The sequence below is a fragment of the Aquarana catesbeiana genome, linkage group LG07 (assembly GCF_042186555.1).
Source record: "Aquarana catesbeiana isolate 2022-GZ linkage group LG07, ASM4218655v1, whole genome shotgun sequence".
NCBI lineage: Eukaryota > Metazoa > Chordata > Amphibia > Anura > Ranidae > Aquarana > Aquarana catesbeiana.
The window spans coordinates 67,062,368-67,076,858 of NC_133330.1; the positions used below are offsets into that span (position 1 = coordinate 67,062,368).

The following is a 14,491-nucleotide window of genomic DNA, read 5'->3' on the forward strand; positions in this document are numbered from 1 at the left end:
TATATATATTTTTTATATTTCACTGGATAATTTCTACATATTACTCCGTATTATTTAGGAGCACTTCACTTACATTGTCTACCCAGTGGTGGTATTGATTATATACTTTATTTTTGGTAATTTGTATATATATGTGTATCTGCAGGTATGCATAAGTCTGGTATACTATAGTACAGATCTACATGGTGTAGCACACTTTAGCGCAGCGTATTCTTTATTGTTCATCATAAAATTCACTATTGCACCAAATGTGTAATGCCCCTTGTCTTTTATTTACCAATAAATACCTATGATGTCTCCACAATCTGCATAGAAACCAATCAGCTTCTAGGTTTTGTCAAAGCTTTATTGAACAAGCTAAAGTTAGAAGCTGATTGGCTGCCATGCACAGCTGCACCAGATTTTGTACTCTCCAATTTTAGTAAATCAATCCCAATTTTTTTTTTTTGTCCATATTTTTCTTAATGCCCCGTACACACGATCGGACATTGATCGGACATTCCGACAACAAAATCCTAGGATTTTTTCCAACGGATGTTGGCTCAAACTTGTCTTGCATACACACGGTCACACAAAGTTGTCGGAAAATTCGATCGTTCTGAACAGGGTGACGTAAAACACGTACGTTGGGACTATAAATGGGGCAGTAGCCAATAGCTTTCATCTTTTTATTTATACTGAGCATGCATGGCACTTTGTGCTTCGGATTTGCGTACACACGATCGGAAATTCCAACAACGGATTTTGTTGTTGGAAAATTTTATAGCAAGCTCTCAAACTTTGTGTGTCGGAAAATCCGATGGAAAAATGTGTGATGGAGCCTACACACGGTCGGAATTTCCGACAACAAGGTCATATCACACATTTTCCGTCGGAAAATCCGACTGTGTGTATGGGGCATTATACTCCAAGCCCTGCCCTCAGCTTCCATTCATACCTTCACTCCATCTATGGCTGGCCAATGTCTTTATTAGATACCCTAGCAAAAAAGGGAGGAGGGGGAAGGATTAAAAAAAATCATAGGGGGATTAAGTTCCTCTTTAAGTAAAGGTACAGAGCCCAACTTTCAGAGATAAGAATAGTTAAAGGATTTTAAATAAAAGTACCATTGCCTTTTAAGAGACAAACTGTGAGATAACAGGGAATGGAAAGGAGGGGTATAGAGATTGTCACATGATTTACTGAACAATTGTTTGGAAAACCAGTCTGCCTATTATTTAAAAAAGGAAGCCAGATCCCCAACTGAAAATCTGATTTTTTTACAGCCAAGATCTATCAGTAATTAAAATAAAAAAAGTCAAATGCAATGAAATCAAGCAGTAGGGAATGCATTGCAATTATCACGGAATTCTTACTCAAAGGCTGTGTTACACTTTAAGAGATTTTTTTTTTATTCCATCTACATAAAAAAAAAAAAAATTATGTCAGATCAGCAATTATAATCCCCTGGAGATGTCACAAGGCTTGATCCCTTGCTTAATGTAAACAAGTTGTACTGTCATAACCTGTTACCAGCATTCAAATCGATGTCTTGTGAGAGACGCACACATACAAGCGTACACAGTACTGTCTTCAATCACAAGCTTCAATGACCAGAATGCACATCTGCTGTCACCTGATCTGCTCAGGACTGGCAGGAGTAATAATTCAGAAGAATTCAGAAACGACACGGGATTAAAAGGCAGCTTAATTGTGTGACCTCGATTTCAGGCAGATTAAGTAATAGAAAGGGGCTAGGACTGAGGATGAGCTTTGCCCGTTACAGCTGTCCACCGTGGCATGACAGTCAGTCACTCCTCGGCCTGTTGAGTGAGTAGAGGAGACAACATCTCTTTGATGATGCCTGGGCAAAAAAAAAAAAAAATATATATATATATTGCAAAGGGCTTTGAGATGCAAAAATAGCCAGTTGTGCTTGTGATGGGCAACATGCAAAGCGCAAGCGTGTGCAGGCGATGAGAAGGAACGTGTCCCATTCAAAGAAAGGCCATTAATGAAGATGGATTAATAGCCAGACAAGTCTGAACTTTTTCAATGTTTTTCTTTCTGTTGTGCAAGTTTGAAAAAACCTGCTAACAAGGCCGACAGAGCAGCCAGCAATGAAAGGTGAGAGAAAAAAAAAAAAAAAAGAAGAAGAAAAAAAAAAAAAAAAAAAACAAGCGCTAACATTTCTCAACCCTACAGCAATTTCCTAAAACTTTTCCTGAGATTTAGAAGATAAGTCTCCCCAGAGCCCCTGGCTAGAGCTTCTCATAAAATATGTATAGGGTTCCTTGCAAGGAAAAAAAAAAAGGATCTCATATCATTCTTAGGTACAGACATCTGTACAGTGTAAGTAAAAAAGTGCATGTGTTTTTAAGTACATATAAGTATATATTTTAAGTTTATATTTATATATATAAAATGTATCGACTGCGTAAATTCTAATTGATTTTATATATTATTAGAGGCAGATATTTCTGGACCTAGACTTTTTTCAGTTTGTGGGCAATGGGCAGATGTGAGAAAAAATATATTTTAATACATATTATAGGTTGAAGAAAACTTATGAAACTTTCAGAAATTGAAAAATAGGACATTCAGGAGCTTTATATTTTTGTTTTTTAATTAGTGCATTTTTGCTTTATTTTTACCTGTAATTAAATACTTGAAATTATGATATAAGGCAAACACTTGACTAAGGTAACTTTTATCAAAGACCAGAAACTGAATTTGCATTCAATACATGTTCCCTAAGAGCATAAAGTGATTGTTTAAAATGTTAGAAGGATAATAAAGTTGGGTAAAGACACTTCTATAAAAGGATCTATACAGTGTAAAGTATCCAATACTCTAAAAATACATTGTTACAATTAACAAATATTTAAAACTTAGTGTGAATACAGGAAGAAAAATATGTTTGTCATTGAAGTCACATTATATACAGTTTATTACTTTGTGTTTTGAAAAATTATCGAAGGATTACAAGAGAGTTTCATTGGACGCAAGGTTTATTTTCAGACGTAGAGTGATATTTTTGGTTTATTGGCCTTTTTAATGTATTCTAGGTATGTCCTTTACACCCTCTGTCTTTTTACTAGCAAGAATTCTGTCAACACTAAAATGTTACTGAGGCATTGACTTTGTATATTTAAAGCTGTGAAAACATGCAAGATGATACAGTAATTGCTGAGCATTATATGAAAGATGAAAAAGACAGCTGCAATACAGTAATGATATAAATTGCTTATATACTTTAAAACATTCAGCAACTATATTGTATAGTTCAACAATTCAGTGTAATAGTGAGGAAAGTGCAGTGCAGTAACTCACGCTGACCAATGATAAATCACCTTTCATTATGCTGGTGATTGCTGAAAATTCTTTCTCAAATGTTTTTGCAAAAAATCTTAAAGAAAATTTAGATTAAACATTTGCAAGTCAGTAAAAGAACCGTTATTGTATTACACAAGTATGAAACACTACTGTATCTCTAGACCAGGGGTCTCAAACTGACGGCCCTCCAGCTGTTGCAAAACTACAAGTCCCATCATACCTCTGCCTGTGGGAGTCATGCTTGTAACTGTCAGCCTTGCAGTGCCTCATGGGACTTGTAGTTTCGCAACAGCTGGAGGGATACCAGTTTGAGACCCCTGCTCTAGACAGTCAAAGAGCAAGGGTGAGCAGTAATACGCAGCAATAAGATTTCAGCTTCCAGCAGCCAAAAAGACAATAGACAATGGGGGCTATTTACGAAAGGCAAATCCACTTTGCACTACAAGTGCAAACTACAAGTGCAAAGTGCACTTGAAATTTCACTGAAAGTGCACTTGGAAGTGCAGTCGCTGTAAATCTGAGGGGTAGAGCTGAAATGAGGGAAAGCTCTGCTGATTTTATTATCCAATCATGTGCAAGCTAAAATGCTGTTTTTTCTTTTCCTTGCATGTCCCCCTTGGATCTACAGCGACTGCACTTCCAAGTGCACTTTCAGTGCCATTTCAAGTGCACTTTGCACTTGTAGTTTACACTTGTAGTGCAAAGTGGATTTGCCTTTTGTAAATAACCCCAAATGTCTGTCAACCAATTCAATAGATTACTACAAATCACCACACTTTGCTCTACACAATTAATATAAGCCAACTATAAATAATTATCATCCTATTGAGTAACTGGGTACTTCCTCCCCAACACCTCTTTGTCTAAAGTGCATACCAATGTTCAAGAAAAATATATAGGACCATAGATTGTGTCCCCAGAATAATATTAATGTTAACATGAGACTGTGCATAAAATTTAATATTAGTCCAGTGTTTTGTTGGCCATATAAAAAAATATTGGGGTTCATTTACTAAAACTGGAGAGTGCAAAATCTGGTGCAGCTATGCAGACCTGCACCAGATTTTGCACGCTCCAGTTTTAGTAAATCAACTCTATTGTCTTTCCAACCCTGGCTGGGAAGCACCTCAAAAAATCCCCTTTTGTTGCCCTGTTGCTTCTTGAAAGTCCTCTATATTTTGTTATATGTACTGTATGCTTTGGATTTGGTGCTATGACTAATGCCCTGTACACACGGTCGGATTTTCTGACGGAAAATGTGTGATAGGACCTTGTTGTCGGAAATTCCGACCGTGTGTAGGCTCCATCACACATTTTCCATCGGATTTTCCGACACACAAAGTTTGAGAGCAGGATATAAAATTTTCCGACAACAAAATCCGTTGTCGGAAATTCCGATCGTGTGTACACAAATCCGACAGACAAAGTGCCACGCATGCTCAGAATAAATAAAGAGATGAAAGCTATTGGCTCATGCCCTGTTTATAGTCCCGACGTACGTGTTTTACGTCACCGCGTTCAGAACGATCGGATTTTCCGACAACTTTGTGCAGCCGTGTGTATGCAAGACAAGTTTGAGCCAACATCCATTGGAAAAAATCCTAGGATTTTGTTGTCGGAATGTCCGATCAATGTCCGACCGTGTGTACGGGGCATAACAGAAAGGGAGACAACATTTTGAAATTCCCAACATTGGCAGTTACCAGTTCTATAAGCAATCACTCACTATCCAGTGCTGCGGGTTATCAGAAACACTTATAAAAAACACTGTAGAATATTGTAATACACATAAAATATATAATTATATTATTAAAACATATTACTGCAAACTGATTTTTCTGAATCAGGCGAACAAAAAAGGCGCATGAAGACGGTGAACCGTGTAAATGACAAGGGCTTCTCATTAAAAGTTGCTAACCTATTACGTAAAAATAATATATTGTGCACAGTTTGTCAACTGGAGTGTGGTTTTTATTAGTTCCACATTATATTTGGCCATACACAGCTTGAATTCCAGCACATTCCAAAATTTGAGTTCTGGATGTCCCTTTCCGCACCACAAAAGTTGATTTAAAAAAAAACAACCGAGCCAAGTAGAAAATGATCCACTAAACAGTGACTGCATTGGTATTCAGACAACCACAGATGCAGCAGCTGTCTGAATACTATAGCCAGCCAGAGAGATTCCTCCATCCTTGCTGTTTAGCATGGATGGGAAAACCATGTGTATGCCTAGCCTAAGGCATCATGTGGAAGCATTTACAAACAATAAGGGAATGTTGGCTGTAATAAATATGCTTTTATTATCTAAAACAAAATACTGCACACTAGGGGGTACTTGGCAGATATTTGCTATTTTAAAGAATACACAGTTCACATTTAATACAACAAAATGTACCAACAAGTTTGTAATAGACGTTCCTGTTATAAACATTCCATCTGGCAACAGCCAATAAATTGGACTTTGCATGACATGAGTATAGGCAAAACCAGCTAAATTGACCAGTCAAAATACTTTTGTGGATAGCCAAATGCAAGTGAGCCTATCAAGTCTAAAAACTGAACGCTTCTCCCTAAAGTGTACGTCTAGACAAACGTTCTTGTTTTAGTGGTAGTAGGGAAGGATTATAACCCAGTTCTAAAAGGTCATTGCTTTCTGGATCCCTATTAGGTAGATTCATCCTCTCTGTCTGTCTGGGCGACCAATGTCACCGAATCAGATAGGAAATCCAAAGTTTACAATTGTCACCAGAACAAGCTGGAGGGGAAATCTTCCAATGGGGACATCTGTTCCAATGACAATTGTCTAGGAGGGTAACATAATTACTCCACACATTTTTTTTTCTGTCCACCGTGGGAACACTCTGATCCTAGGACTAATTTTACTGATGCCTTGACTTCATTTTGACCCAGATCTCTGCCAGGCTCTCTGTTTTTATATAATACATGTCACTGAAGTGCTTATACTGCCATCCTATTTGAAATGGATCAGCTACTTTAATGCAATGCACCCTAATTTACAGCAATGGAGGCTCCCTTCATAATGTGAAGGAGGTCGATGGTATACTAATTCTTCTTTAATGTGGGCCTGAACTCAAAATGTGTAAATATGCTTTGCTATAAGAAACATCCACCAGTGTAATTTTGCCTAAGCATTATCCTGAAAAATGTACCTTTGTTTTGAATTCATCCTGGAAAATAGAAGTTCAGTTCCATCCTGATGCATACATGTGCCTAGACACTGTAGGGGAGATATACTAATACTGGTGCACACAGAGTCTGGTGCAGCTGTGCATAGTAGCCAATTATATTCTAACTTCAGCTTGTTCAATTGAGCTTTGACAATATAATCTGGAAGCTGATTGGTTTCTGTGCAGAGCTGCACCAGATTTTGCACTCTCCAGTTTTAATAAATAACCCCCTGTGTGTCTGTAGCCTCATAGTTGTATATCTGCGGTGTAATAGCTAAGGCACTGCAGCTTCTAGCTGCATAACTCAGCAGATTTAGTGTTCGATTTGGGGATGTCACTGCTGTGGTACATACTGGCTGAAGGCTCTAACATTATGAAGCAAAGCTTTGCCTCTAAGAAGATAGTGGGGGATGCCTTGGCCGCTTAAGACTGGCTTTGTGCGGTGCCAGCTTCCTAGGTGATAGCTCCTGTGGGCTCAAACTAGGAGCCAAATACAGTGGAACCTTGGATTATGAGCATAATCCGTTCCAGGAGTATGCTCGTAATCCAATGTACTTGCATATCAAGCGAGTTTTCCCATTGAAGTCAATGGAAACGAAAATAATTTGTTCCGCATTGACTTCAATGGGAGGCAATACCACATGCGGCCAGAGGCGGGGGGCGCCGGAGAGCCTCAGAAACGGCCAAAAAGGCCAGAGGGACACTTCGGCTGACCTTGGCAAACCTCGGAAAGACTCCGTTCACGGGCCTTTCCGAGGTTTGCCGAGGTCAGCCGAACTGTCCTCGGGCCTTTCCGTGCATTTCTGAACGGCGCCGATCGGCGACTTACGGCTCTGCTCGGCTCCGGCGTCCCCACCTCAGGCCAAAAGCGACAGGGAGACCACAGGCAATACTGGTGACTAGTCCTTTGCCCTCTCCTTTCCTCTTTTTGGTAACAGCTGGCACAGTCCAGTTGTTCTTTAAAGAGTAACTTCACTGTCCCCACAAAAAAATCAGTTCATGTGTCCTGTACCATTGCTGCTGTTTTTATGCTGAATAAATATACTCCTAAGTCCAGTGGATCCAGGTCTTCTCTTGCACCGTTCTCCTTCGGAGAGAACAAAATCTGGTGCAGCTGTGCATGGTAGCCAATCAGCTTCTAACTTCAGCTTGTTCAATTAAGCTTTAACAAAAAAATATCTGGAAGCTGAATGGTTTGCATGCACAACTGCACCAGATTTTGCACGCTGCAGTTTTAGTAAATCAACCCCTAAAGGTCCTGTCCCATGCTGCCATATTCCTCTCTGACGTCATCTGGGAGCCGGCTGTATCTTCTGCACTCCTGCAGCCAGCCCCCTGATGACGTGGTGCTTGATGTATCTTTCTGCCTCTGCGTGGAACCCTGCAGCATCCTGGGATATGTGATGGAGATATTCCAAGAGGTGAGTTGGGATGATGGAATGTGAATTCTTTGAGTGAAGGTCCCCTTTAAAATTGAGAGTCACTAGCTTAGGGTCTGTTTTTTTTCTCCTTCCAGCACAGGCGCATATTTAAACTATGCAATGTTTTCAATACAAATCCACAGATATCTCCATCGCCGCTATGGACCTTGGGTGTGGGTCAAAACTATAGGTATTAGATTTCAAGTGGTGATCTTGTGACCTCATTTATCATTTTAACAATTTGGCTTGACAAATGTTTTAACAGTAGGCAAAGGACAAGTTCAAGTACTGAGAAAGAAAAGTTGGCTTGGAGATAAAGAGGTAGGGCTGTCACAGATCATGAATGAACGCTTGAAGATTCTCTTTCAGTTATATACCCTGAGGAGTTACTGTGAGTGACAGTCCTCTGAAAATACCATAGCCAGCTGCAGAATAATTTTCTCACTGCAAACATTGTGTTTTGTAATAATGATTATTGTTACTCTGTTAGAAATATTATAGATGTAAGTTCTGTATGCTAAATAACATATTTTTGTTAAAAAAAAAAAAAATGTAAAACCCAACTCAAACCTGATAATCTTTCCTTGCAGTAGGGCTGCTCCTACACTTCAAAGGTTAACTGTTTGTGTAGTCTAGGGGAGACTAACTTTTACTTACCTGATCCTCTGCTGCACCGGCAGACGGAGCTCCCCCATACTCCGGCAGTGGACTGTCCCTTGGCATCCCAGGGCTATTGACCTTGATGACATCAGGACCCTAGACCACTGCAGCATGGGGAAAAAGAGGCTATAGGGACTGGTCTAGCAGCACAGAGGAGGACTGGAGGCTCAGGTCAGTAGATCCACTTTTCCATGTCTTGATTTAAAGAGGAAGTAAACTTCCATCTTTTGCTTTTACCTATAGGTAAACCTATAATAAGGATTACCTATAGGTACTGTAAATATCTCCTAAATGTGAGCCGTTTAGGAGATATTTACTGTACATGCAGCCAGTGACATTATTATTATTATTATACAGGATTTATATAGCTCCAACAGTTTATGCAATGCTTTACAATATAAAAGGGGGTCAATACAGTTATAATACAATAAAATACAAGAGGATTAAGAGGTCCCTGCTCAGAAGAGCTTACAATCTAATAGGGACATCACTGGCGCATGCGCTCTGAAGGAACGGCCACCCGTGCCGCTCTTTCAGAGCCCTGTGCCGTGAACGGCGGCTCCCGTGCGCATGTGCAGGAGTGACTTCATCGTGGCCCTGGCCAATCACAGAGCTGGAGTCTGCGAACACGGAAGCAATATGGGTGAAGATGGGAGCCCCTGCAGCGCTGACTTCTCGGCGTGGGAGGGCTTTGTTTTAAGGTAAGTTTAACATAATGTGCTAGAATGCAATACATACTAGCACATTATGCCTTTACCTTGCAGGTTCCCCCCGAAAAAAAGGCCTGTGGTTTACAACAGTTTTAAAAGAACCATTTAACCTTTGCAGTGGGGGCACAGCTCCACTGCAAGGGAGCACTTTCAAGTATCCTGGCGTTCAGCTTTAAAGCATAACTCTAGGCAGATATATAATGTATTTTAAATGCAAGCAGTGCAAGTACCTGAATTTCACTTGGTATCAGTCTCTTGCAATTCCCATATAGCATAGTTCAGACTGGGAGAAGAAGAAGCAGCAAAATCAACTCATATGCTAAGAAAGAGCACGTTGATAGGAGGAGAAAGCAGACAGAGAGATGGGCCCATCATTGTGCTGCTTCTCCTTCATTGTCCAATCACAGGCTGAGAGTTGATCCATGACAACCTGGCCTCAGAGGAAGTGGGTTAAATGCTGCTAGTTGTCATTTAACTTTGAAGACCAAGGAGATCTAGCAGTGGAAAAGAAATACTGTGCATGTCAGCTCGAGATTAGAAAAGAGTATTGCAGAAAAAAAATGCTTTTTATTGTATCTTTTATTATCGGCTATACATTTCATTTTTTCTTTATCTCAGTGAATGTTTTTTGCATCTTTTGCAGTGAACTTAAACCTTAAAAGTGAAAAGCTTTGCAGCATTTATTTTGTGACCCACTGCCTGCATTTTATATAAATATATATATATATATATATATCTATCTATCTATAGATCTATCTATCTATCTATCTATCTATCTATCTATCTATCTATCTATCTATCTATCTATCTATCTATAGATAGATAGATAGATAGATAGATAGATAGATAGATAGATAGATAGATAGATCTCTCTATATATAGAGAGATCTATATATATATATATATATAGATAGATAGATAGATAGATAGATAGATAGATAGATAGATAGATAGATAGATAGATAGATAGATAGATAGATAGATAGATAGATAGATAGATAGATAGAGTACATAAAGCTAAAAATAAGTAATATACATATATAGGAAATTTTACTCTTGGCATAATGGTAATATTTGAATTTTTCCTGGTCCAGCATATATTGCTGGTACAGATGAACCTTTTTTTAAATAAAAATAAGCAGAAGTGCGAGTGTGAATGTATAAAGACCTGGCCTAAATAAACAGAAGACAGATTAATAATGATGCCTATGATATGCAGGTGATCAAACAGAGCTATTAAATGTTAGATGACTTCATTGTTTAATATGGTTTAGATGTCACAATAGTGTGTAGCGAGGACCATTCAGTTCCCTGCTGACACCCTGTCAGTTTGGAGTATCTGGTCTCCTTCTGTCTGCCAGCTAAAGCAAGCCACTTAACTAGAGTATTAAATAGTATATCCTGTACTACATACTGTACCCCTGCTGAGAATACCAGAGGTCCTTAACCACGTCACGACTAGCAGCTGTTTTTATCAACTAACAACAACATAGAAAAATACTTGTCATCCTTTTCTTCTTCTTTTTTTTTTTTCATTCTTTTCATGCACTTTGACACTTTCTATTAATTTAATATACATTTATACATACATGTTATTTGTATATATTTTTTTCTTGAAAATAGACTAAACAACAGATACAATATTGTTAGTACATACCAAAAATTAGCCCCAACGCTCAATATTATAATAAATAAATTTTTATCAAAAATATGCCTTATTGCCTGGTTCCTCGTCAATTATTATTTAGATGCATATATATATATATATTTTCTTTTTAGCCAGAAAAAATTATACAAATGAAATGTATTTACTTATTAGATTATCAGCAGATCAATATGTCCAGATCTGCAACCATTGTAATATACCGTAGTTTTTTAATCAGGCAATTTCACCTTTATTCTACGCTCATTACAAATACAATTACTTGTTTTATGTGTATTTTTCTCATTAGAGCTTTGATACTCCTTCCTGATGAAGTGACCAATTAAAAATGTGTTGATGGTGTAAAGATAATTTTAATTACGTTCTTGTTCAGTTAATAAAAGCTGACTTCTACCCTTTTTAGTTATGAAACTCTTTTAAATGGGAAGAAAGAAACATGTTTTTTTTTGGCACCGTTGGCATACCATTATCAGGGCAGGGATTTTACCCTTACTGTCTAGCTGTGTACCCTATATGCACCAGAACAATTCTACTATAGACTTACTGTTACTGATTTTTAATTAATCATTAACTTTGTCATTGTCTATAAAACTAATGTGATATATATCGTATATATATAAAAAAAAATTGTTTATCATCAGGAAAAACAATATAAATAAATCTATCTATCTATCTATCTATCTATCTATCTATCTATCTATCTATCTATCTATCTATCTATCTATCTATCTATCTATATCTAGATAGATAGATAGATAAATAGATAGATAGATAGATAGATAGATAGATAGATAGATAGATAGATAGATAGATAGATAGATAGATAGATAGATAGATAGATAGATTTATTTATATTGTTTTTCCTGATGATAAACAGCATTTTTTTTGGCCAGTTTTGTCTTCCTTTTATTTTCCTATTTGACTTATTTTAAAGGTAAACAGAAGTATAAAAAACGCCACTTTCCACTTTTGTAATCCTATTACTATTGCCATCAGGTATACAAAGAACAATTTATTTTATTCTGCTACTTGTACCCTTTATTAACTAAAATTATGTTTCCTGGTACAACATACAGGAAAGTTATTTACAGGTGAATTCATGTATATTTTACACAACAATAAAAACAAAGAAATGCAAAAAAAAAAAGTAAAATGAAAAACAAAAATTAAATTAAATTCAGTCTAATGCCCTGTACACACGGTCGGACTTTCCAACGGAATATGTGCGATCGGAGCTTGTTGTTGGAAATTCCAACCGTGTGTGGGCTCCATCGGACTTTTTCCATCGGAATTTCCGACACACAAAGTTTGAATAAATTCCGACCGTGTGTGGACAATTCCGACGCACAAATTGCCACGCATGCTCAGAATAAATTAGGAGACAAAAGCCATTGGCTACTGCCCCGTTTATAATCCCGACGTACGTCTTTCACGTCACCGCGTTAAGAACGATCAGATTTTCCGACAACTTTGTGCGACCGTGTGTATGCAAAACAAGTTTGAGCCAACATCCGTCGGATAAAATCCATGGATTTTGTTGTCAGAATGTCCGATCAATGTCCGATCGTGTGTACAGGGCATAAGAATTGGCTAAAGACTTTAACGGTCCTTGTCCCTCACTGGTGCCAGCATCTGCTGGGTGTTGGTCATCAGTGATTTTCATTGGCTGGCGTGGGATGATGTCACTTATGCGCATGCACAGGAGTCAGTCATCCTGGCACACAGGGACTGTGCCTGGGATGTAAGCTGCACACGCAAGCAAGTAGGCAGGTAGGTGTATTTTATTACAGAAGAGACATTGCTTGCCTCTTCTGCAATAAAGAGCCTGGCAGTTTTTGACAGCAGGACTTTAGTTCTTCTTTAACCCACAAAAATTAAATAAATAAATAAAAGAATAAAAAACTAAAGCATCCACCACATCTAAGGGACTGGTAAGCTAAAATATATTCAGTGTTTGTTCCTGGGCTTAGATATACTTTAAAGTGTAGCCATCATAGCGATTTTCTACCTTCTACAGGTATGCAATGAGTGTGGGAGTACGGAATGCTCACTTGGCTTATTTTAGGTCATTTCAATCATTCACTTATGTGCAGTCAATAATGATATTATTTTATTTCTCTTGCGTATGATTGAGTAGCTTCATCATATTCAACAAACTATTTCTTTAGTAAGGTAACCCCCATGAATATCAAGACTGGAACTAAACCACGCACCTCTTACCTCAATTTTATTGTATCGTTCCCTACCAACACCGATTCTTGCGTCCGCACTTCTATAAATGCTAATCGGGCAGATGCTCCTTACCGCCATGCACTAGATGAGCATTAACATGTTATCTGTCCCAGCATGTTTCCCGGCCGCAGCCTACAAAGCCTAATATGCATACTTTTTTTTTTTTTTAATATATATATATATATATATATATATATATATATATATATATATATATATATATATATATATATATATATATATATATATATATATATATATATATATATATATATATATATATATATATATATATATATATTTATATGTGGCATTTATTTACTGTTTCTGGCGGGATTAATGACGTCATTGCCATCATTGGGGGGGGGGGGGGGGGTGGTAACCTTCTATTCTCTGATTTTGATTGGGGATGTTCACCTAAATATGTCTGCACATAGTTTGCACTTATCACAGGCCTGACGAAGGGGTCCTGCGTGGCTCCGAAACGTTGCAATACACCGTTTTGTGATGTGATCATTCACTGAATAAACCAAATGGATGAAATTGATGATCCTTGGTGTTCTGGCGAATATCTATATATCACACTTCTGTAAAACCTCATATTAACCACTTGCCGATCAGCGTCCGTCATTATACTGCGGCAGGTCGGCACGTTCCCACGAGCCGTCGTAGCTGTACGTCGGTTCCTTTAAGCGGGATAGCAGGAAGCGCCGATGTTTGTGGCTGACGGTCGCGATGACCACCGGCCATGAGCAATCGCAGGCACAAGAGGCAGAACACACACATCCCTGTTCTGTTCTGTGAGGAGAGACAGATTGTGTGTTCCTAATAGTTAGGAACCACGATCTGTCATCCCCTCTAGTCAGTCCCCTCCCCTTACAGTTAGAACATACAGTCAGGGAACACAGTTAACCCCTTGATTGCCCCCTAGTGTTAATTCCTTCCCTGCCAGTGACATTTATACAGTAATCTGCATTTTTATAGCACTGATTGTTGTATAATTGTCAATCGTCCCAAAAATGTGTCAAAAGTGTCCAATGTGTCCGCCATAATGTCGCAGTCACGATAAAAATCGCAGATCACCACCATTACTAGTAAAAAAAATAATAATAAAAATATTAATTATATATAATTATATATATTTTAAAATATTCCATAAATATTTCCCCTATTTTGTAGATGCTATAACTTTTGCGCAAACCAATCGATATACACTTATTGCAATTTTTATTACCAAAAATATGTAGAAGAACACATATCGGCCTAAACTGAGAAAAAAATTTGCTTTTTTTTAAAAAA

At 37.9% G+C, this 14,491-nt stretch overlaps 2 protein-coding genes across 4 annotated transcripts in view; one reads left to right on the top strand and one right to left on the bottom strand.

Annotated features, from left to right (window-relative positions):
* Positions 1 to 14,491, bottom strand: part of CACNA2D3 (calcium voltage-gated channel auxiliary subunit alpha2delta 3) — a 1,508,837-nt gene that overhangs the window by 274,417 nt on the left and 1,219,929 nt on the right. The window lies entirely within an intron of this gene.
* LRTM1 (leucine rich repeats and transmembrane domains 1) overlaps positions 1,374 to 14,491 on the top strand; it is a 36,103-nt gene continuing 22,985 nt past the window's right edge. The window contains exon 1 of the mRNA XM_073592286.1: positions 1,374 to 2,106. Within this exon, the coding sequence (XP_073448387.1) occupies positions 2,100 to 2,106 (7 nt within the window). The 5' untranslated portion in view covers positions 1,374 to 2,099. The remainder of the gene's footprint in view (positions 2,107 to 14,491) is intronic.